Source organism: Carassius carassius, chromosome 43 (assembly GCF_963082965.1).
Source record: "Carassius carassius chromosome 43, fCarCar2.1, whole genome shotgun sequence".
In the NCBI taxonomy this organism is placed as follows: Eukaryota; Metazoa; Chordata; class Actinopteri; order Cypriniformes; family Cyprinidae; genus Carassius; species Carassius carassius.
This window is the reverse complement of record NC_081797.1, coordinates 19795215-19818067: the sequence shown is the minus strand read 5'-3', so window position 1 is coordinate 19818067 and position 22853 is coordinate 19795215. Positions and strand designations below refer to the sequence as shown.

The window sequence follows — 22853 nt, the reverse complement described above, 5'->3', positions numbered from 1 at the left end:
GTGTTCACTGCTGTGTGTGTGTGTGTGTGTGTGTGTGTGTGTGTGTGTGTGTGTGTGTGTGTTCACTGCTGTGTGTGTGTGTGTGTGTGTGTGTGTGTGTGTGTCTGTGTCTGTGTGTGTGTGTTCACTGCTGTGTGTGTGTGTGTGTGTGTGTGTGTGTGTGTGTGTGTGTGTGTGTGTGTGTGTGTTCACTGCTCTGTGTGTGTGTGTGTGTGTGTGTGTGTGTGTGTGTGTGTGTGTGTGTTCACAGTGTGTGTGTGCACTTTGGATGGGTTAAATGCAGAGCATGAATTCTGAGTATGGGTCACCATACTTGGCTGAATGTCACGTCACTTTCACTTTTGTCACTATTCATGACACGCTATTCTAAAGAGAAACTTCATAAATAATAACTAAACCACAACATGGCTTCGAATGAAGCAGTTAAGAAAGCCATAAATATTAGTATTTTAATTTGACAGTTAAAGGACAGTTAATTGATTCTTTTTTTGTTTGAATAAAAACTCTGAGATAATGCAGTAGTAAAATTTATTTTGTTTAATGTTTTTATAAAAATAGTTATCAAAATTAGACTTATTAATTATACAATTATTATAAAATTCATATTTCTTGTTTTGATGAATCAATTAATCATTATTATTATTAATTAATTATATTTAAAAAGGCATAGTTTTAATTTTGCTTAACATTTAATAATAATTGCTTAATGTTTTATTCAAATATAATAAATAACAAAAAGAATAAACATACAGTAGTAATAATACTAATAATAATATTACTACGAATAAAAAAAGCATGAAATCTTGACACCCAGACGAGCTGCACTGCAAAGACCCAGACCCAAACACCCACCTGAAGTGATGCATTGTGGGTCAGATTAGATCATAGATCTTCACTGCAGGTCTGCACACTTTCAGAAGCAGTCTAAAGTTGTAACTTACACTGAATCACTAGGAAGCGCCGTCTGCATCATGAGTCCTGCTGCTTGACTCTGCTGTATTTCAGAAGTACTCCAGCTTTGATTGACAGGAGTGTGTCAGTGGTGTTGGTGCACAGATGTCATGTGATCATCACTGATGCAGACTCGTCTCTGGAGGATCGAGAGCAGGTTCAGTGTCTGCAGACGCAGGTGCAGGACTGTTATTCAAACACCGCAGCATTGATCTCTTCAGAATCTCTGCATCCTCACAGTCTTTTACCATTTTAGACAGAATTTTGTACGAAGATTTTTTTTGTGCACACATTTATGTTGTAATATTTGGAAAATAAAATTAAAGAAAAAAAGCAAGAAAAAAATTAATATCTGGAATATCCTTTATTATAATAAAGAACAAATGTATACTACCATTTAAACGATTGTGGCCCGTAAGATCAAGGATGCATTAAATTGCACTAAATGATGGCCTTATAAGAATAAGATGACAGACTTACTGAAATTGACATTGCATTTCGCAATCACTAGGGGGCGCCACTATATAAGTTTTTTTTTTTTTCCTGGGTAAAGGTACAGACATAAAGACAGTCACCATATATTGACATAATAATATAACCTGAAAAAAAATTAATAATAAAAAATGCTGGTAAAACACACAACCTGTCAGTCTATCTGGAACAAATACAGACAAATGGAAACCCAGTGTTGATGATTTTGTGATTTGCCTTGGAGATGTATTACACATTTACATTTTATATTTTGAGGTTTTATTAAATAATTAAACAACAGCATAATGGCAAATCTAAAACCTAATAAAACTCTTCAAGACAAACTAAAAGCAACAACAATAGCCTACTACTAATAATAAAAGGATTAAAGATTTTATTGTCGCCTAGTCAGTTGAGTGAAGACTTATTTTATTTTTATTTTTTTACATGAGTGCAAAATTATAACAGAGCTGTGAAGTCAGTTTCATTTGGCGAATCTGTTCATTCAAACAGTTTGTTTCAGATTGTCTGCCTGCGTCCCAGTGTGCCAACTATCCATCTTAAATAGTGATATTGGTAATTTCCAATACTATTAAGGGTGGATTGGAAATACATGGGACGCAAGGTCTGATTCAAACTATCCGCATGCTCTAAACCTCCCAAATACACCATATATCTACATACACATCACAAGCCTTCACTTTCCTCGTCGGTAATTGATTGGCTCATTACGAATTAAACACATCCGAGGCAGTTCAATGAATCACGAGTTGCTGATTCACTGAATCTTTCAGCCCGGTTGCGGTTGGTGAATCTGATTCAAAAACCGATTCGTTCTCAAATCGATGTTTGGTCTCTGGAGCGCAAATGGAGATCCATGCTAAATGGAAACAAGCAGTTTGGGATTCATAGGAATCCAATTTATCGCTAAATGTTTTTCACATTTAGCCAACATATTATATGCACAACTATTGAGGCTAAATTTTGAGGGGACTGAAAATAACAGATTTATTTCCTTCCGACATGGATACGTTCAGCACAGAAATAGATGGAATTTTATTTCCGTGCAATTCTCTTTTTATTAACGCCAATATAGGACTTTTAACTTTAAGGCAGTATTAACTCAGATCAACAGAGCCATGCGCACAATGGAAGAGTTAGTAAAACCTGAATTACTTTCCACACAGAGGCACGTGTGTACAGTTGTAACCCGCCCTCCCTGAGCCTTTGAAAGAATTTGCTCTGTCTTTCCTCATTAAACTGGACTAAACATCGCCTTGGATTGTGTGTTAAACTTGAAAACATGCTCCTGGAAACACAAACGCACGGCACATTTCTACTGGTGGTCACAAAAATGTCATGATTGAGTGAATATTGTTGTTGGAAGATGAAGAGAGCAGGTGAGTGTGTTTTTCTTTTTACACGTAATGCACACAAAGTCACAACTACAACCATTTCAATTATACAATAAGCTGATGTGATATTTAAATAACGTGTCATTTAAAAGACTTGTCAAAAGTGTGTTATCACAAGCTCACCACTTGTTTATTTTATGCTTGTTTGAAATTCCCTTTTTAAAAGGAAAGTCAAATATAAATGAAAATAGAGAGTTGTCAAAATATTGTAACACCTGTTTTTTCTAGGATGGGTTTGGTTTGGTTTTTAAACTCCTTCAAGCATCTACTCGAAATATTCACTGGAGTAAAATGTATGGCAGCTATTAGTTTCAGTCTACCATATTTATCTGATTTTTGTTTTTATGTTATTTTAACAATGTTAAATAGTAGAATATGCAATATAATTATTACTTTCATTGAAGCTGGGGACTTTCCATGTACAGTACATTCTTGCAATGTGGTGAAACTGAAATGACAGAAACATAAGGTGCTTATGAGAACAACTTTCTGTTTTGGGCTTTGATGGACTCCAAGCCTATTTAATGTTTCGTTAATGTAACACTTAATGTCATTACCTAATTGTTTGAGTAAAAAACATAAAGAATATATTTCGATATTACGGTGCCCGGGAGATGGCATGGTCAGTCGTTCCCTCAACATAGCATCTCAAGGCCACGACTTCTTATGTTGAGGGAAGGACATGTTTTTCTCGTGGCCATGAGTTTAATGTTTAAACAAACCTGCCCGACCATAGCAACCTGGGATTATCAGAGATTTATTCATTCATATTTCATTTTGAATCGCAAAATTTGTACATTATTTATTATAGAAAATATTTCATTATTGAATTATTATATTAACCATATGGCTTGGCTGCCGGACTTTATTACCTAGGATAGTCAGCATTCAAATTAAGTTTATCATGAATAAATGTTACATAAAGTGCATAATATAAAATAGGCCTACAGGAAAACATTTTTATCCATTATACAGTCTTGTAAGTCCATTAACTGATCATCTTGTTACCGTAATATTTGTATATAGTTGAAATGATCTTGTGGCCACGACAAAATATGAAATTCTCACAAGTTAATATGACGTTCCCACAAATTAATATCTCGTGGCCAAAACATATTGTCATGTTCCTACGAATTATTATATCGTGGCCACGACGAAACTAAGTGAACCGACCATGTCATCTCCCATTTTAAATAAGCTAACTGTGTTTCAGCCAAAGAATTATTTTCCTTGTTCATATTTCTGTATGTGCTTTTCTTTTTCCTTGCAGCTGGTGATCAGAAACCACCTTTGGCACCAAAACCGAAGGTTCTCCCACCACCCATGCAAATAGTACATCCACCTGCTTCAAAGCTGTGTGTTTACCAGCCTTCCTTGCCAGCTGTTAAATGCAAAGTTAAGCCTGATCTGCCACCAAAACCATGCCTCTCCAAACTCCCCCCTCCAGCTTTCAATATGAAACGCCTAACATCCAAGGTTGGTCATCAAGCTGTTTCACAACAAACGTCTGGCATCACAAAGAACGTTGGTGCTTTAAATTTTAGAAATGAAACTCAGAATAGCAACAAGCCGGAGTGGGATTACATCATTCCCATCTGCGTATGCAATGACCGAAACTGTGCCAATTGTTCACCGAAGGAAAACAACCAAAATGTTCACCAACAAAGTTCTGATAAGTATAAGGCGAGCAAAAACAAAGGACCTGGAAAGATCCAATTAAAACCTTCCTTGAAAATACCAGAAGAACAGAAGCATTTAGTGACAACCTCTTTGTCGAAGTCCATCTCTGAACACAGTTCATCCAATAGTAATCATTTCCATCCAACTGAAAAACCTCGGAAAACATCCCAGAACACAGAGCCACTGAAGGCACATCAGAGTGGTTCTGAGATGCAGTTGACCAGAAAGCACCAAAACAACATTGTATCTAGTGTTAATTCATCTGCTGATAGTAATCCAGAACCTCTAAAATGTCAACAAGCCATAAGTAGTGTGCAATATTGTCCATCCGCTACAAAGCCACCTAAAAAAGCACCAGTGGCCATGCAGCGCAAAACTATGAAGGAACAATCCAGCCCAGTCCTTCAGGAGGCAACAGGCCTCACAAAAAAAGAGTTCACTGTCTTACCAGTTGATGTAAACAATCCAGATCCATTATGGAAAGAAAGTCCAAAGGTGAACATCAATGCTGTAAGACATTCTAGAGAGAACAAAGATCCTCAGGCCTCAAGAGGTGCAAAAAGCACCCAGTGCATCAGCCAGAAGGGCGCTCCAACACCAGCCCCACGCCAGAAGACCTCTCGGGTGCAACAAAATAAATCCCAGGATATTGGTGTACAGGGGACTGTAAAGAAAGCAAAAAATCTGGATGTTACCACTGAGGTCATTGACATTTTGGTATCAAGCAATAAAGACATGAAGAAGCCCCAAAAACTTCGACCTGATGGCAACAGGCACAACAACATTGGGGCTACAGAGCTTTCAGTAGATACGCTTCCTAAAAAGACACCAGAATCCCAATCTCCTCTTGCAGTTGAGAAGAAGCAAGCAAGTCATGTGCCAAACAAGAAGACTCTCAAGCCGAAATCTAAGTCCTTATCGTCAGCAGACACCCATAAACCTAATGGCCTCAAGAAGACCTCCTTTCTTACGATCATGGACCTCGAATCTGGCAAAAAGGTGCCTAAGTTATCCATCAAGTGTGGACAGGCTGTCGATCTTGCTCCGGTTATGAATGAACAGCCAGTGGACACAGAGAAAAGCAAGCGCAAAATCTGCTCTCTGGAACTGCTGCCTCTGCACTTTGTACTCCCAGATGGACTGGATTTGAGTCCAGCAGTGAATGGGAACATATTAGGAGTTGAGCAGAGTGTCGATGAAGGTCTGGAGAGTGCTGGTGAATCTGAACATGCATATGAAGACATCGCAGAATATGAAAACCTGCCTCCTTTTAGCCCTGCAAAGGCACAGGATACCATTAAATACCAATACCAGTCTTCAAAATATGAGGACGATGGTATTTATGAAGTTCCTGATGAGTTCCCAGAACACTGTGTAGATACCAAAGAGCAGCAGTTTCTTGAAAGGTTAGTATGCATGGATATCAATTAAAAATTGTCCAATATGTTGGGTGTCCTGACTTGAGCACCTTTCCTGATGACCCCCCCTTCTACACTGTGGGGTTGTGCAAAAAATCTAATGTGATTTTCATGCGCATCTCGTTATTAAAGACGCTCCTGTGATAATTACTGTATCTCCAGTACATGCATTCAGATCAGGGTTGCCAGGTTTTCACAACAAAACCTGCCCAATTGCTTCTTAAAACTAGACCAATTGTGATTTGAAGGGGTTCCCCCTTAAAAATTGCATTCCAGAATACCACGTTTTTGAGATTGGGTTGCTTCGACCCATGGAAATGAAAAACAACCAAGGACTTGGCAACACTGGTTCAGATGGAGCAGCATTTACTACACGGAACCATAGTTCAACTGACAAGCTACACAAAATCGCTTTCATAATCGGCAATGAATCGCTTGTGTAGATTGTTTTGTGAAAACACAGATTAGAAACAAATTTTTTTTGGTCAATGTTAAATTACTATTGTGATGCTTAAATTTAGACATGACAACATTATAATGTACAGTATAAAATAATTAAAGATTTCTTGGTTCCTGAATTTTAACTTAAAGGGTTCATACGACGTTGCTAAAAAGAACGTTATTTTGTGAATTTGGTGTAATGAAATATTTACGCGGTTTACAGTTCAAAATATAAATTGCCTTTCTGAAACGTGTCGATTTTTACAATGCTCATCATTCTTAAAAGCATGGTGTGCTCTGATTGGCCAGCTATCCAGTGCAAAGTAATTGGCTGAATACCTCAAGCGTGTGACGGAAATGTTTCACCCTTTACCACCCTTTTAAGTAGAATGCAGAGTTGCTATTGTAATTTGAATGTAAGGTGGAGTTAAAATAAACCAAAATTTAAACAAATCAACTATTAAAGCTGTTTAGAAAAGTCACGTTTGTAAAAGTTTGTTTTTCAAAAAAGTTAAAAATATTGACGTTTACATGCTGTACCTAGGGATGGATATTTGTAGTTAGTTTACATATTATAATCATATTTAATATATATTTTAGCAACATGAAAATTCATATTCCTGTCATTCAAACTCCAATTCCAATTTTCTTTGGGTTTTATCTAATTAGATTTAATTTCACACTTTAAGATTTAAAAAAATATATACAAAATAAACTAATATATAAAAAAATCTCTAATATCACCTTATTTTAAACTAATCATTTTTTTATTACATTTTCAAATGATTTCCCCCAATATTAGTAACAAAATTTAATTAAGGCTAGATAATTTGGCAGATGGTTAAGTTTGGGTAAGTCTTTCTTGTTTGTACTGAAATAATTAGAGAGCTGCTGGCTGACAGCACCAGCAAAACATAAGGTCAATACAAACTTAAAAACATGTTTTGTTTGGTTTATGTGACGCACCCATTCCACATAGAATCTGAAGAATGGCCACAGCGTTCTGAATAGATGTTGCTGAATGATATCACATTTGACCTACATTTAATTCAAACTACAGCTTCTGAGTCATAACTATCCACTCTTCTGGGCCCTCATTTATCAACAGTGCAATGTGTGCATAATGAATGCGTAAGCGCAGTTTCACACAAAGTGTGTGAACTACCAACTTGTATGTAGGAATGTGCTGAAATATAAGTACAAAATATAGAACCTTTTCTACGCACTGTTGATAAATGAGGCCCATGGTTCTGTAGCTGTTCTGGAGGGAAGAAGGGAAATTTGGTGATGCATTCATGACAGCTCTTCAGTTCCTCTCACAATCCTTTACAATATGGGAGGTGTTTTGATTTCTTTCCAGAAATGTTTTGGAAGAAGTACTGGAAGTGGATGATACACATTCAGAAGATGACGGTAGCTCAGAAGATGAGGATAACAATGTCAATAAAGGAAAACAGGTACTGTATTCACATTATTAAGGAATGCTTTAAAATCTTCTAACACTTCATAAGTTAAAGGTTTCATTCACCCATTAATGAAAATTTTAATCATTTACATACCCTCATGTCGTTCTAAACCTGTATGAGTTGCTTTCAGTTGGTGGTTCCCATTGACTCCCATAGTATTTCTTATCCCATGGAAATCAATGGGAACCACCAACTGTTTGATTACCAGCAATCTTCAAAATATCTTCTTTTATGTTCAACATAAGAAAGCAACTCATACAGGTTTGGAACGACATGAGGGGTAAGTAAATGATGACAGAATTTTCATTTTTGGGAAAACTATCCCTTTAACACTTCATTGATCTTAAAAAAAGAAAAGTTATTTATTTACAGAAATATAACAGAACAGGATATACCATTTCTATACATTGTTTACTTATTTAATTAGAGATAAACAGTTATTTTTGATGGTAATTTCTTATCTTTTTTCTAGACTGAAGCGAAGAAAACCAAGGTTGCGTACATTGTAAATGAGATCTCATCTTCAGAGAAAGTGTAAGTCTTGTTCGCATAAATTCAATAAATACAGAGTTCTGGCATGAAACTGTAGATGGGGCAGTCCGATAGGTCTACCTCAATCTGAGCTGGTGACATCATTGTAACATGGCAGCTGATTGGTTCTCTCCTGTATCAGTAGCCAATGATCTTATTGCTTAATATTCAATACTTTGTTTGTTTGTTTTTGCTGTAGCAGTTTGCAGCGCACTTTAGAAACCCTCCTCCTTCCCCAGCTCCACCTGTACAGATCTGCTATGGGGTGATTCATGTATGCTATATGGGGGTTATTCATATGTGTTATATTTGCAGCAGCAGTATTTCTTACATGCTCACAGCAGCATGTTGTGGATGTATTGGCAGTAGTAAGTCTCTGTATTCTCTGCCGCAGTAGCAGCGTAGCATATCTATTCCGCGAAAAAAAATACAATAACATTGTCATGTACATTACCATGCCAATCCCTCCGAGAGTTGTCATGACAGAACTTAAGTTTTATTTGCATAAATCCTTCCTTTTGAAATTGGTATTCTTTCTTAAAATTCTCTTAATTGTTCTTTTTATCTGCTTATTTCCAGATTCGTGAAAGTGCTGAAGCTGCTCCATGTAGTAAGTGTTCACTATGACTTGAGTTGATTTATGCACAGTCACGTTAAGTAGCAGCCATTGCGTAATGTCCCATGTAAAGGTCTGCTTTTGAACCTGTTTTATGAAATGAGTAAATCAGTCACATGGGCTCTTTTCTAAATCTGCTTTTTAATGCTTCATCTGCTTCTTGTACATTATTAGTGAAAGCAGACTGACTTGCAGTAGCATTATTGCACTAAAACTATTAGTTTCTCAGTAATTTTGTCAATATGTTTTAAAACCTAAAAATAGCAGTTTGGTAGCATCAAAGTAGCGAGCTGCTTTTTTCATTCAGCTGTTAAAGTAGAGACTAATTAGTTTAATTGAAATGTTACAACAAGAGTCATATACATTTAAATGAACACACTTTACTGTTTGGGATCAGTAATGTAATTTTACATTTTGAAGCAGATCAGCAGGTTTGTCTGTAGTCTGTTAGGTTAAAATCAGTCCTGGGTAAATAAAACCAGTTTAAGCATTGTTTTTATCCAGGAAGGGTTCACCCTTATTTTCTCGTACTCATGTCGGTATGAATTCAGTGGAATAGGATACTTTTATTGTGTTAAGTTTCAAAGCCTTTGGCTATTTCTCAGAGCTTTTGGTGTTAAAAGGTCTTTGGAATAGCATCTAAAATAATGGTTTTCTGTAATTTAATATCACTTCCTTTCGCCCTGCAGGATTTTCGTGACGCGGTGCTGAAGGCCTCCTGTCAGGCGGGGAAACCCGTAATCGACGAGCGAGTCTTGAACCAGATCCTGTGTCATTTGCCGCAGCTGTACGAGCTCAACTGTGACCTGCTGAGAGAGCTGGAAGAACGGGTTGCTCACTGGTAATGAAAACATCAACAAACTACCAGAAAGCAACAAATCTTCATACCTTCTTATTTATATTGAAATGCTGGGAAGTCAGTAGCTGCAGTGCGTTTGTAGGTCACCGTTTCATGGAAAATGTCACTGTAGAGCTTTAGACAAATTTATGTTTGATATTTATGTAAAAGCTAAGCTAGACAAAGATATTAGCTATATTAGTCAATGACACATGTGACCCTGGAGAACAAAGCCAGTCATAAATAGCACAGGTATATATGTATAGCCAACAATATACTGTATGGGTCAAAATTGTTGATTTTTCTTTAGTCAAAATGCTTAGAATATTAAATAAAGATAATGTTCCATGAAAATATTTAGTAAATTTTCTACAATAAATATATCAAAACTTAATTTTTGATCAGTAATTTGCATTGCTAAGAACTTCATTTAGACAACTGTAAAGGTGATTTTCTCAATATTTAGATTTTTATTTTTTTGCACCCTCGGATTCCAGATTTTCAAATAGTTCAAATCTCGGCCAAATGTTGTCAGATCCTAACAAACTGTACATCAATGGAAAGTTTATTTATTCATATTATATATAAATCTCATTTTTAAAATATTGACCCTTATGACTGGTTTCGTGGTTCGGGGTCACATGTAAGAGTGACATTTAAAATCCAGTTTAAAACAAATGTGTCAAGTTTTAGAAATGTACTCTTTAGCCCTATTCAGACGGGACTAGTTTTCTAAACTACGTTTGAGTTTCGATTCTTACCACCTGACGTCTGCGAAGGTGGGAGGGTCTGATTTGTGCATCTGGGCATCACAGAGATCACGCGCTCTGTATGGATTCATTCAGAATGATTGCCATTAGTATTATTACACAATAAATACTAAATGGTTAGTATAGCAATACCATGTTAATGTGTGGTTCCTTTAGTTTAACTTGTTTTCCTTTTTTTTTTTTTAAATGTAATTAAAACATTATGTAACTGAGTACATAAATGAACGTGAGTAATCTTACCTGATGCTGATATTACTTGATCTTGCTCTTGATTTTATTATTTTATTATTATTTCTTTGCCGGTAAGCAAATATATCAAACATGCGCGCGGTAAGAGCATCTACGGTAATTCACGTTGGCCAAAACACACAAGGAAACACGTTGTGAAATAAAATATCACCGGCAATCACAGACATTCGCATTCGGACGGGATTAAAATCACCAAGTACGTCTGTGAAACACATATTTCTCTAACGACCCCCTGTAAAACTAGTCCCGTCCGAATAGGGCTTAAGTACTAATGTTGGCTCATATTCAAGGAAAATAAAAAAATAATAATAAAGAAAACATTTCATAAATATTACACTTAATAAATGTAGTGTAGTGTAACCAACATATTTTTCACATGCAAACCTAAATTTAAAAAAAAAAATATATATATATATATACATAAAATCAATTTCTACAGTAAATATCCTGTTTAAAGTCACACTACATTACATTTAACAACCTGAACTAATAATATAAAATGTAAAGAAAATAAAAAAAAATTCTTTATAGAAACAGTGTTTTTAAATCAGTGTATGTATTGATTAGTGTAATAGGTCCGAATATAAACATATCATTAACCCGTTTAATATTTGGGGTTAATTCATAATTTTATACAAAAAGTCACTAAAATAAACACTTCAAGAATGTAATAATGTAAATATTTAAAAATGTGTATTATTTTAATATCTCACCCACTTGTCATTCCAAACTTGTTTGACTTTCTTCTGACACAAAATAAGAAAATTTAAAGAATGTGCTAGTTGCTCTTTTCCATGACGTTTCCATGAATAGGACTGCAGCTTTAAAGCTTCATGAAGGAACCAAATGCACAACAAAATATCATAGAAATAGTCTAAATGATTCTTGCACTATTCTCCTAGTCCCTAAAGCAATGTCATAACCTTGTGTGAAAAACATCCGGAAATGTAACTTCACTGTAAATTTTGACATCTTCAATAGCCCTTCTTGACAATTAGCAGTGTTCTTTTGAATCTAAATCAAATGACTCTGAATCTAAATGATTCATTCACAAATTGAACTGAGCTGTTTCTTTAAGAGCAACCAGCACATTCTTCTAAATATCTTTATGTGTGCGTGTTCCACAGATGAAAGAACGTCTTGTGAGTTTGGAACAAAATAAATGATTACAAAGAGTATTTTTATTTGAACTATTAATAGATGTTTCCTTGTTCAAACAGGAACGAGCATTGTTGTGTAGCAGACATATTTGTGAAGAAAGGCCCTTATCTGAAAATGTATTCTACTTATATTCGAGAGTTCGACAAGAATGTGGCCCTTCTAGAAGAGCACTGCCGGAAAAACCCAGCGTTTGCCAAAGCTGTCCGAGAGTTTGAGGTGACAGAACCACTCCGACCTGTTTGTTCAGTTCACTTCAGACAGTAGTAACCCAGATGCTCTAGTTTGTGTGAATGGCAGTGTTTGGAGTAATGTGAATGGCCTATGGGTTACACATTCTTAAAAAAGTCCCTCTGGCCATCATCTGCCTTTCTCTTTCTGTCTCACTGATGCAGAGCCTCCCATGCTGTGCAAACCTGGCAGTGAAACATTACATGCTGAAACCCATCCAGAGGATTCCACAGTATCAGCTGCTCCTGACCAGTGAGGATCCACTCAAGAGTTCATAACCGTGTTTTTTTTAAATACACTGCAATTGCTAAGATGTTCTGAGTAGTGTTTTAAAACACTACAGTTGCCAGGGTATTGTGGTTGGTTGCTAGGGAAGGGCAGTGAGAGAATTTATTCCATATGCAAGTGTGAGCTTGTGAATCACGATTGAATCAGGAAATCTGCACTGATACCCCGATATACAAATTACTAAGAGCAAGAGAACCGTGAAACCTGACTGCAAACACCTCAAATAAAGAACTTCCAAACATCTGAACACAACAGCAACACGTTTTCAGAAGAGCATGTTTGTGTGTGTGTGATAGGCAAGTTGCATGCATTAGTTTGACACCTAATCAGCTTTCCAGAGGAAGCAGAAGTCTGAGCCACATGCTCCTGCATGCTTGTGTTGTGTAAGCAGTTCAGGCTTAATGCTGCAAAAAATGTGAACTATGTATGTAATAATACAAATGCATTGATCACATAAATGTGTTCAGACTAAGGATTATTCTAGCTCTTCATAATTACATTAATCAACTTTGAAATTGTTAGAAACTTAAGGCACCGTTATCATGGAAAACAATCAGCACCTGCAACACATAGTTATGTTTGACGAGAAAGAGAAAAAATGTGGAAATGTGATAAAAATCAGCAGTGAAATGGCTTAATGACAACTTCTAATTGTTTATTATTCAGAGTGTTCTTTTGTATAAGCGTACATTTAAGAAATGTTTAAATATACTGTACACCTGTTTTATTTCTGCTTAGGTTATCTGAACAACCTAGATGAAGAATCGCCAGACTACAAAGATGCAGAAGGTGAAAATATATGATCTTATTAGGCGCACAATAAAATCTCAGTCTTCTATTATATGATATATGAACAATATATCTATACATGTTTACAGCTGCCCTAACGATAGTAAAGGAGGTGGCTAATCATGCGAATGAAATCGTAAGACAGGAGGTAATTCAGAATCAGTTTTTTTTTTTAGTCTCTAAAAGATACATACAATGTCTTAAGGCCCGTTCACACCAAGAACGATAACTATAAAGATAACGATATTAGCGTCCACACCAGCGAACGATATTGTCTGTGTATTTTTTAGAACTATATCTTTATCGTTATCTTTATAGTTATCGTGCTTGGTGTGAACGGGCCTTTATGCTTTTTGTCAAATTTTGAGGAATGTGAAATGTGTTTTTTACGCAGGACAACAGCCAGAAGCTCTATGAGGTTCAGTGCCGGCTGACTGGGAATCATGTGATCGTCCAGCCAGGAAGGGTACATTGACAACTGCCAATTCCTGTTGAATTGTTTTTAATCGTAAATGCTTGTAATATATTAATGTGTGTTTTTTTAGGTTTTGTTAAAGGAAGGGATCTTGATGAAGCTCTCTAGGAAAGTGATGCAGCCTCGGATGTTCTTTTTAGTAAGTGACAGTCATCACACTGATCATTTGGTTTTATTAAACATGACATGAAACAATATTCACAATGCAGCTTCTGTAATGAGGCTTAATTCACTCTGTTCTGTGGGCGAGGCTTAATTTTACCTGTTAGGATTTAGTTGGATGTTAGGGTGTTATTGTTGATTAATAGATTTTTTCCACCTTGGTTATTTTAACTGAAAAACAATGAAAAAAAAGGATACACACACAAAAAAAGTTTGCTGTATCCAGTGTAGTGCAAGTTACTTCCAAACTGTAATTCATACTGTGGTGGTGTTGGTGCAGTGGATAAGACACGTGTCTTTGGTGTGAGAGACCCGGGTTCGAATCCACTGTGAGACACCAATGTGTCCCTGAGCAAGACACTTAACCCCTAGTTGCTCCAGAGGCGTGCGACCTCTGACATATATAGCAATTGTAAGTTGCTTTGGATAAAAGCATCAGCTAAATGAATAAATGTAATTATAGATTACTTTTTACTGTTATTTAAAAGTAATTCCTGAATTTACAATATTGCCGTCACATAATGTTACATGACTCCTGTATTACTTTTGAGTTACTTTCACTAAAATAACTACAGATGTAGAACCAAGTCTATTAGAAGTATGGTAGAGGTAAAGTGATTATCTGGCAATATCTGTGAATTGCTTGGGTCTGTTCATATTAGACACAACTGCACTATAATATGTAAACTCTAATGCCATGACAATTGATGCATGTCTTTATTGCAAACGTGGACACCACACACAGCTATTGACTGACCATGAACTTGAAGTAGAACTTACTTGCGGCATTTTTGATACGTTAATGTCTCGCAGTCATTCTGTTTAGTTTTTTTCTTCTAACAATCACATTTTGGGCTAAAAGTGTGTTGTTTCTGAACATGTATTGAGTAAAATATTAGTGAATTTTTTTTTCGTAATGCCTTACACTACTGCGTTACAGCAAAAAGTAATCCGTTACAGTAATGCATTACTTCTGTAACATGTTACTCTCAACACTGGTTGTATTCTTTTGATCTTTTGTTGAGTTTTGTTTGATTTTGTTGGCTTTTTTGTTTTGTTTATTGTATGCTAATTTTGATTGTTGATTTTGTTGTTGTTGTTGTTAGTTGATTTATGTTGAGTTTTGTTGTTTGATTTTTATGTTTATAGTTTTTTTTATGTTATCTTGACATGTTAATTTTGTTTAATATTGATTCCATTATGACTTGTTGGTTTTGATTTCGTTGGCTGTTTTGCTTGTTGATTTTTATGTTGACTTGTTGGTTTTGTTTGATTTGTAATTAAAAATATATATTTTTGCGGGGGATTGGTCGCTGGTTTTATTTATTATATATTTCATAATATAGAGACTTGTTAATTTTGATTATGTTGATTGTTTTTGTTGTTGTTCATTTTACATTGATTTTGCAGTTAAATTTGTTTATTGTTCGTTGATGTTTGTTGACCCAGTTTGATTTGGTTTGTTTTTGTTTGATTTTATGTATGTTTGTTAGTTATGTTTTTAGTTTTGTTCGTTGATTCTGTGTTGACTTGTTTGATTTTATGTTTGTTTAGGGTTTTTTTGTTGTTGTTTTTTTATTCTGTTGTCTTTGTTGTTTTTTTTATTTGTTTGTTTGTTTGTTTTTAAATTCCCTAATATTTTCTTTTTCTGACATAAAACATCAAATAGTGTTATTTATCGTGTATTTCTTGTTTCTTCTTGAACAGTTGAACGATAGTCTTCTGTATACCTCGCCGGTAGCAACGGGTAATTTCAAACTGAACAACATACTGTCATTGGCTGAGATGAAGGTGAGAATATTTATTTTTTTATTTTTTTTCAGTAAAAACTGTCAGTCACAGTAAAATGCAATCCTGCTTATTATCACGTATTTTGTTTGTTTGTTTTGTTTTTACATGGATATTTTTACATATTTTCATAGATTTCAGGATGTCTTATTGTTTTCTATTGTCTGTATTACGCTCAGGTCAGTAAACCAAGTCAGGAGGGGTATCAGAATGAGCTGAACATTGAGAGTGTTGAACGATCTTTTATTTTATCTGCCAGGTGAGAATTTAACATAAAATGCTTAAATATTAAATATGTGGGTTGTGGTGGTGCTCGTATGTGGTGCTAATTTTTGTCCTATTTATTTATTAATCTTTAAAGGAATAGTTCTCCCAAAAACCATCATTTTCTGAGCCTCATATTGCTCCAAATCTACATGACGGACTGTCTTGTGGGAAACATTAAACATATTTTGAAGAATGTTTAAACATTTATTTGCCCGTACAGTAAAACTTGAAAGTCAGTCGTATCCAAAATATCATTGAATTGACAAAAAAAGAAACACAGACATTTCAAAATCAAAATATCTTCTCTTCGGCCGAAGAACGTTATGCAGATTAAAGCAGGGTGAATAAATGATAATTTTGGTGAACTTAAAAAAAAAAAAAAATTATATTGTACAGTGTCCAAATTCTTTTTTATTCATCACTGACATTTATTTCATGCCCAGTAACATGAAATCCATACAATTTGTAGACCATGTACTTGTAATTCATACAGTTGAATGAGTACTGTATGTTTCTGACTGATACAGTCTTGTGGTTTGATCCTCAAAGCTCTGCTGCATGTCGAGATGAGTGGCTTCAGGCCATTTCCACCGCAATCGACGATTACACCAAGAAAGAGACCACCTTCACCTCCGTCAGAAACCCTGAGTTGGTAAACCAACTGATTGAAATTACCTGTAACGGAGTTTAAATCATGAACTGTATCATCATAATGCTTCATGTGTGCAGTTTTGTTATCAACTCGTCAATATTTTCCAGGCAACCCAAGATGTTCCAGACAGCGGGGCCCAGCTGGGATCCAAAGCCCCGATATGGATCCCGGACCTGAGGACCACTATGTGCATGATCTGCACCTGTGAGTTCACCCTCACCTGGAGACGCCACCACTGCAGAGCCTGTGGGAAGGTGAGATGATTGCCCTTAACAAAAACCACATTCACACCTGATATTATCAGGGGCAATCTGACCACAAGGTGTAAAACATGTCCAATATAAGATCTAATCAATTAAACCTCTATCTGAGGTCTACAATTTAGAGTGAAATGTGAGTTAGTGAATGACGACAGCAGATTTGGATGAACGTTTATTTATTACCAGGTGTGAACTGCGATCTGTCTGAGACATACAGTATGTTGATACCATGTACAGGCCATGAGTCTTAAATCCCAGAAGCGAGACGTAGGGTTTTTTTTTAATGGGTTTTTGGTTAAATGCTTGAAATAAGTTCAGTGGTTAACAAAATCTCAAGATATTTTAATGTTTTATTCTACAATATGTAATGGATACAAAGTAACTAGAGTTACAGTACGTAATCAGATTACTTTTTCAAGCTACTAGTAGAGTAATGCATTACTTTTACATTTACAAGGAAATACTTGAGTTACTTTTTCAATTAATTAATTCAAGTTACTTTGTTTTCCCATTTAAAGGTGCTTCTTTCAGTCTGAGGCCTTTTCATTTCACTTTTGGTGTGAAAGAAAGGGCCTTTACAATTGCCAAAAATATCACTTTTGGGTTTTTTGTTATTAAAAACAAATAAGCAAGCCCAGCCCTTTGCATTACATTACATAAAAAGTAAATAAGACGCAATATTGTAATGTTACTTTTAAAAGTAACTTTCCACAAAATGGGACAGCAAAGGCTATGCTACTTGCAAGTTCACTTAAAGTCTGTGTGAATATAAACACAAGTAATACATTTTAACTCAAACTTTCCACCTTGTAAATTTTAAATAAAGATTGAAAGAGTTGTCGGAAGCTTAGTAACGGTAACGTTTTACGATTATAGTGTAGTTTGTTTGTAGTCTGATTTAAGATTATTCCTTCTGCTAATTGTATTTAGGCTAAAATATTCAGAGTTGCTGTGCTAATTTGTGAAGATTATCATATATGAATAAACATAAGAATCATAAACATTTCCTGGTCACTTGTTTTGTGCAGTTATTCAAAATCAAATAGCCTTTTTGTTGAGGGCAAACATTGTATGATAATGCTAGCAACATGCTAACACATATAGCAAGAAAAACAAGCTGATACATGCACGCAAAAACGTGTTAAGTTCTAGAAACACGCTAAATTAAAACATGTATGCAACATACAGGGAACTGCTGAACACATGCTTATACACGCTCGTCACAACTTCTAGAAACATGCGACAAGCTAAAATATGCTTGCGTTAACCTTTTAATTACCGTATTTTTTGGAATATAAGTCGCACCTGAGTATAAGTCGCATCAGTCAAAAAATACGTCATGATGAGGAAAAAAACATATATAAGTCTCACTGGACTATAAGTCGCATTTATTTAGAACCAAGCACCAAGAGAAAACATTACCGTCTCCAGTCGCAAGAGGGCGCTCTATGTTTTCAGTGTAGACTACAGGAGCACTGAGCAGCATAGAGCGCCCTCTCACGGCTGTAGAAGGTAATGTTTTCTCTTAGTTCATTTCTCTTAGTTCATTTCTCTTGGTTCATGTCAAATTAATTTTGATAAGTCGCACCTGACTATAAGTCGCAGGACAAGCCAAACTATGAAAAAAATTATAGTCCGGAAAATACGGTATATGTTGAAACATGCTGAATCTATCTGCGTCTGTCTATCTATTGTATCTATCTATCTTTTAAATATTTAAACCATAAGCTTGTAAAAGGTAAAAATGTCAATGTGATACAACTGTCTTAATCATAGACAGTATTTATGAACTATTGATTCAAATTCAAATTATAATATTGATATTACTTCAGAATACTTTTACCTTACCAAAATTTTTAAGGATAGCAAGGAATTAATAAGGAATAAATACTATTTTACTTGATAGAATCTCTAAGTTGACATTTTAAGAATCATGAAGTTTAAACTATTGTTAAAAGCGGTGTAAGTTTTCAAATCCAACATGAACTTGGCATGTGTTTTTTGACCATTTTTAAATGTATATTATATATACTTAAATACTTTTAATAGTTTTATTATATATTTGTTGTTGTTATTATTATTATTTCCACATGCACCAGATTTCTTTCAGTCTGTCTGCCAGCTAGTAATTGTTGACTGCATGATGTTTGCGTGTGCTTATTCATGCCTTCTCTTCTCTTGGCGTGTAGGTTGTGTGTCAGGCCTGTTCAACTAACAAACATCCGCTGAAATACCTGAAGAATAACCTCGCACGAGTTTGTGATCTCTGTTTCTCCACTTTGCAGCAGAATAGCTCAGGTTCATGACACAAACACACTCGCACAGAAACTGTCTGTTTGAAGCCTCTACCTATATATATTGATTTGTAATAAGAGTGTGTGTTTATGTGTGTGTTATTACTAATAATAGGTGACCAAGAAACCAGTAATTCGCCTCTGTCACCTACTGGCAAGTCGCCAGGGGCCTTTCCCTTCAGAAAGCAGAAGAAAATACCAGCTGCCCTTAAAGAGGTGATGATGCAAAGAACTGTCTTTCATATGCAAGTCAAAGCTGACCGAATCTAGCCTAATATCATAAACCCAGTTTCTGCTGAGGTTTGTCTTGCTCCAGCCATTGAGGATTTAGTTTTTGACGTAATCATGCGCGTAATTTGCACGGGGGTTACGGGGGTCATGACCCCCCCAAAAATCAGATCCAGCTAATATAACCCCCCCAATATCATCACATCATTCAGATTAAAATAGATATGAAATATTCAGAATGAATACTTTTGTTCATTTTCTTTATTAATTTCATTTGCCAGCAAGAAAGATAGTATCATATTTTAAATAATCTGTAATGTACCCCCCGCCCACCGCACCGATTTGGTATTACCCAACCCGCTTTCTGTACCAAGTTTGTTCACTATTTTGCGCAGTCGATGGGATGAATGGTTGGAGAAAGCTGACGGAAAGATGAAAAGGACACTGAAAGGCAGCCAGACAACGATTTTTTATTGTTTGTCGACACCAGCCAAAAAAAAAGAAAAAAGAAAAAAAAAAGAAAAACGAAAAATCCTGACCAAACGGAGGTACCCTTAAGTTAGCTGTTAAGTTAGCTCAGCGTTTCTCAAAGTGTGGGGAATAGAAACATGACAAACAGGTTTTGTGCCCATCTTTTAAATTCCGTTATTTATTGACCATACACTCAAAACAAAGACACATTTAAATGTAAGCCTTGACGTTACTTAACCTCTTCACACGTAAGTTCACACGTAAGCTACCGTTATTGATCGTAGTATCGCTTTATGGTTCCCATGGAGACGCGCCATTCATTGCTTGTCACACCGTAGCCACAATAGTGCTGAATGACTGATGATCTGCTTTTATTTCCTTTTTTATTCAAAATTTCACAAATGTGTTAGCTATAGCAGGATATATCTGATATTCCGATTGTCAAATATGTGCAAGTGGATGTGTTTTATTGTTCAAACACCTTTATAACGATCGCATTACTTGAGCTGTATGCGCAACGTATTTTAGGTATCTATCTTATTAAAATACCTAAAAAAATACGTACATTATTAGGAATTTACCACCTCTGGTTCAATTTGAGATTATTTTTATTTTTGTTTGTTTGTTTGTTTTTTTGTTGTTCTTTTTGCATGGATTTTGCAAAGTGTCAAAATGAATCAAAGCACAACTAGGTTAATGTTAGTCCACACTTGTATTGATGTTATCAGAGGCTAAATGCAAACACAATTATTATTATTTTTTAATCTAATTTTGAGTCTTATTTCGTGCAAAGTGATAATATAATTGCACTTTCATTTTCTTTATTTGAAATTTTTTAATGCTGTTATTTGATGTTAAGTTTTTAAAATGTGATGTTAATAAAATACATTTTAACAGTTAAACTTAAAGCCTAGTTTATTAACATTTTGTTGGGGTGATTGGGGACAGGTGGGGCTCGGAACCCTTTCCTACCTCTGAAGTGGGGAATGGCAGAAAAGTTTGAGAAACACTGAGTTAGCTGATGATTTGTTTTGTTGACTGGAGTTGGCTGGCTAGATGTTCGTTTGCCAGTGTCCTATGAGGTAAAGCCAGAGGGTGCCAGGGACTGTGTAGAACCAATGTCACTGAATTGTAACTGCTGTTTGCTCCAATACAGTCACCCGTTTTGGGGGGGATTGCATAATTAAATTATGCAAATTAGCATGTTACCTTTTACACAAGAAAATAATACAATAAATTAATAAATAAATAAATATGCCGCGAGTTTAACCCCCCCAATGGTAGACCCAAAGTTACGCCCTTGGACGTAATAATCAGAAATGGTTCTTGAGCAGGTCATGATGTGACACTGAAGACTGGAGTAATGCTGCAGCAAATTCATCATTTGATCACAGGAATAAATTACATTTTAACATTAACATTTAACAATATAATTCAGCTATTTAAAGTTCAGTCAATATGTACAATATCGATGCCTCTGCTGGATTTTTCTCAAATGAATGCTGCCTTGATGAGCAAAATATGCTTTTTCAGAAAGTCTTAAATGTTAGATTTGGTCTGTGTACATGTACATTTATTGTAGGTTTCAGCGAACACAGACGGGTCCTCGATGAGCGGCTACCTGGAGAGGGCGAAGGCCAACAGAAAACAGTGGAAGCGGTTCTGGTTCGTCATCATGAACAAAGTTCTGTACACTTACGCTGCCAGTGAGGTGAGAGTATAAAGACGGGGCCATTTAAATTCAGTAAATAGTGTCCATCTTTAGTTTTACGCAGACTTTGATGTCAGTTTGAAATGATCAGGAGGTCGATGCTACTCTTATTGCTGGGGTTTCATATGTTTTGGAGTGATAGTATCAGTGATGGTGACGGGGTGGGTCTAGTTTCTCAACAGAAAGAGCCATTGATGTGTAAACGAGGGCAATCGTGTGTTAATGTGTTCGGGTTTCTGTCATCAAACACAGCACAGGAGAGAGCAGATCTTCAGTTTAGTTTCAATAGATGTTTTTTTATATACATAGTATAATTTTTTGTTCTCGTCAAAAGAAAATTTGATTTTTTTTTCCATTGTATTTATTTTAAAAAAAATTGCAGGACAAATTATGCAGTAATATTTCTGGTTTATAACCACATATTTTAGTATTTATCCAGTATTATTTCTATGTAACCAGGCAGCTCGATGCATTAGATCAATATATTTTATACACTAGTATAAATTATTTACATTGCATTTTTACCCTGTTTGTATTAATTGTATGCAGGACGTAGCAGCTTTGGAAAGTCAGCCTCTTCTGGGATTTTCTCTCCGAACAGAGAAACCTGAATCTTCCTTGCATTTTAAACTTTATCACAAAAGCACTCTGTACTACATCTTCAGAGCGAGTGACAGTCAGATCTGTGACCGGTGCGTGTAATATAACAGACCTCTGTTATACAGACTCCATGCGTTTGATATTTTTGTCATTTAAATCTCACAATCCTATCTTCCTCCCAGATGGATTGAAGCGATCCAGGAAGCCACGGTCCTCTAACCCTCTCTCCCTCGACCTGTGATGTTTCCAGATCAGACCGTCATACAAAAGACACACACATGCATTAAAATTTATTAAAATTAAGGCACGCCACATTTGCGTGTGCAGTTGGTATTATGAAGTTGTGAAATGTATGGTTTCACTCATGAAATAGTTCTCCATAACATATCTGATCATTATATACTACACATCCTTTAATTATGCTGTTATATTTATGCTTTACGGCAAATACACTGTAACCAGTTAGTTGCATTTAATAAATGTATTTTTATACAATTTCATTTTTTCAATATATTGTCATTTTGGAATGTTCAGTCAAACCAAAAATTATTCAGACACCTGATATAGTGTATGTGTATGTGTGTATATATATATATATATATATATATATGTGTGTGTGTGTGTGTGTGTGTG

The 22853-nt window shown here is 35.6% G+C and overlaps 1 protein-coding gene across 1 annotated transcript; it reads left to right on the top strand.

The window, feature by feature from the left end:
- Nucleotides 1–2469: 2469 nt before the first annotated feature.
- LOC132124827 (FYVE, RhoGEF and PH domain-containing protein 6-like) lies at nucleotides 2470–22715 on the top strand. Its single transcript, XM_059535974.1, has 21 exons — nucleotides 2470–2822; nucleotides 4108–5923; nucleotides 7737–7833; nucleotides 8315–8376; nucleotides 8953–8983; nucleotides 9679–9830; nucleotides 12067–12223; nucleotides 12400–12487; nucleotides 13262–13312; nucleotides 13402–13460; nucleotides 13707–13778; nucleotides 13858–13926; nucleotides 15657–15740; nucleotides 15917–15996; nucleotides 16554–16656; nucleotides 16764–16910; nucleotides 19106–19214; nucleotides 19326–19426; nucleotides 21492–21620; nucleotides 22170–22312; nucleotides 22403–22715. The coding sequence occupies exons 1-21, from the start codon at nucleotides 2810–2812 to the stop codon at nucleotides 22437–22439; spliced, it is 3600 nt and encodes a 1199-aa protein (XP_059391957.1). The 5' UTR covers nucleotides 2470–2809; the 3' UTR covers nucleotides 22440–22715.
- Nucleotides 22716–22853: the final 138 nt, after the last annotated feature.

Bases quoted from the DNA above. Each gene is read 5' to 3' on its own strand.
- LOC132124827 (XM_059535974.1), top strand. The intron at 13,313-13,401 runs GTGAAAATATAT...ACATGTTTACAG, and splicing joins AGACTACAAAGATGCAGAAG to CTGCCCTAACGATAGTAAAG. The intron at 19,427-21,491 runs GTGATGATGCAA...CATTTATTGTAG, and splicing joins TACCAGCTGCCCTTAAAGAG to GTTTCAGCGAACACAGACGG.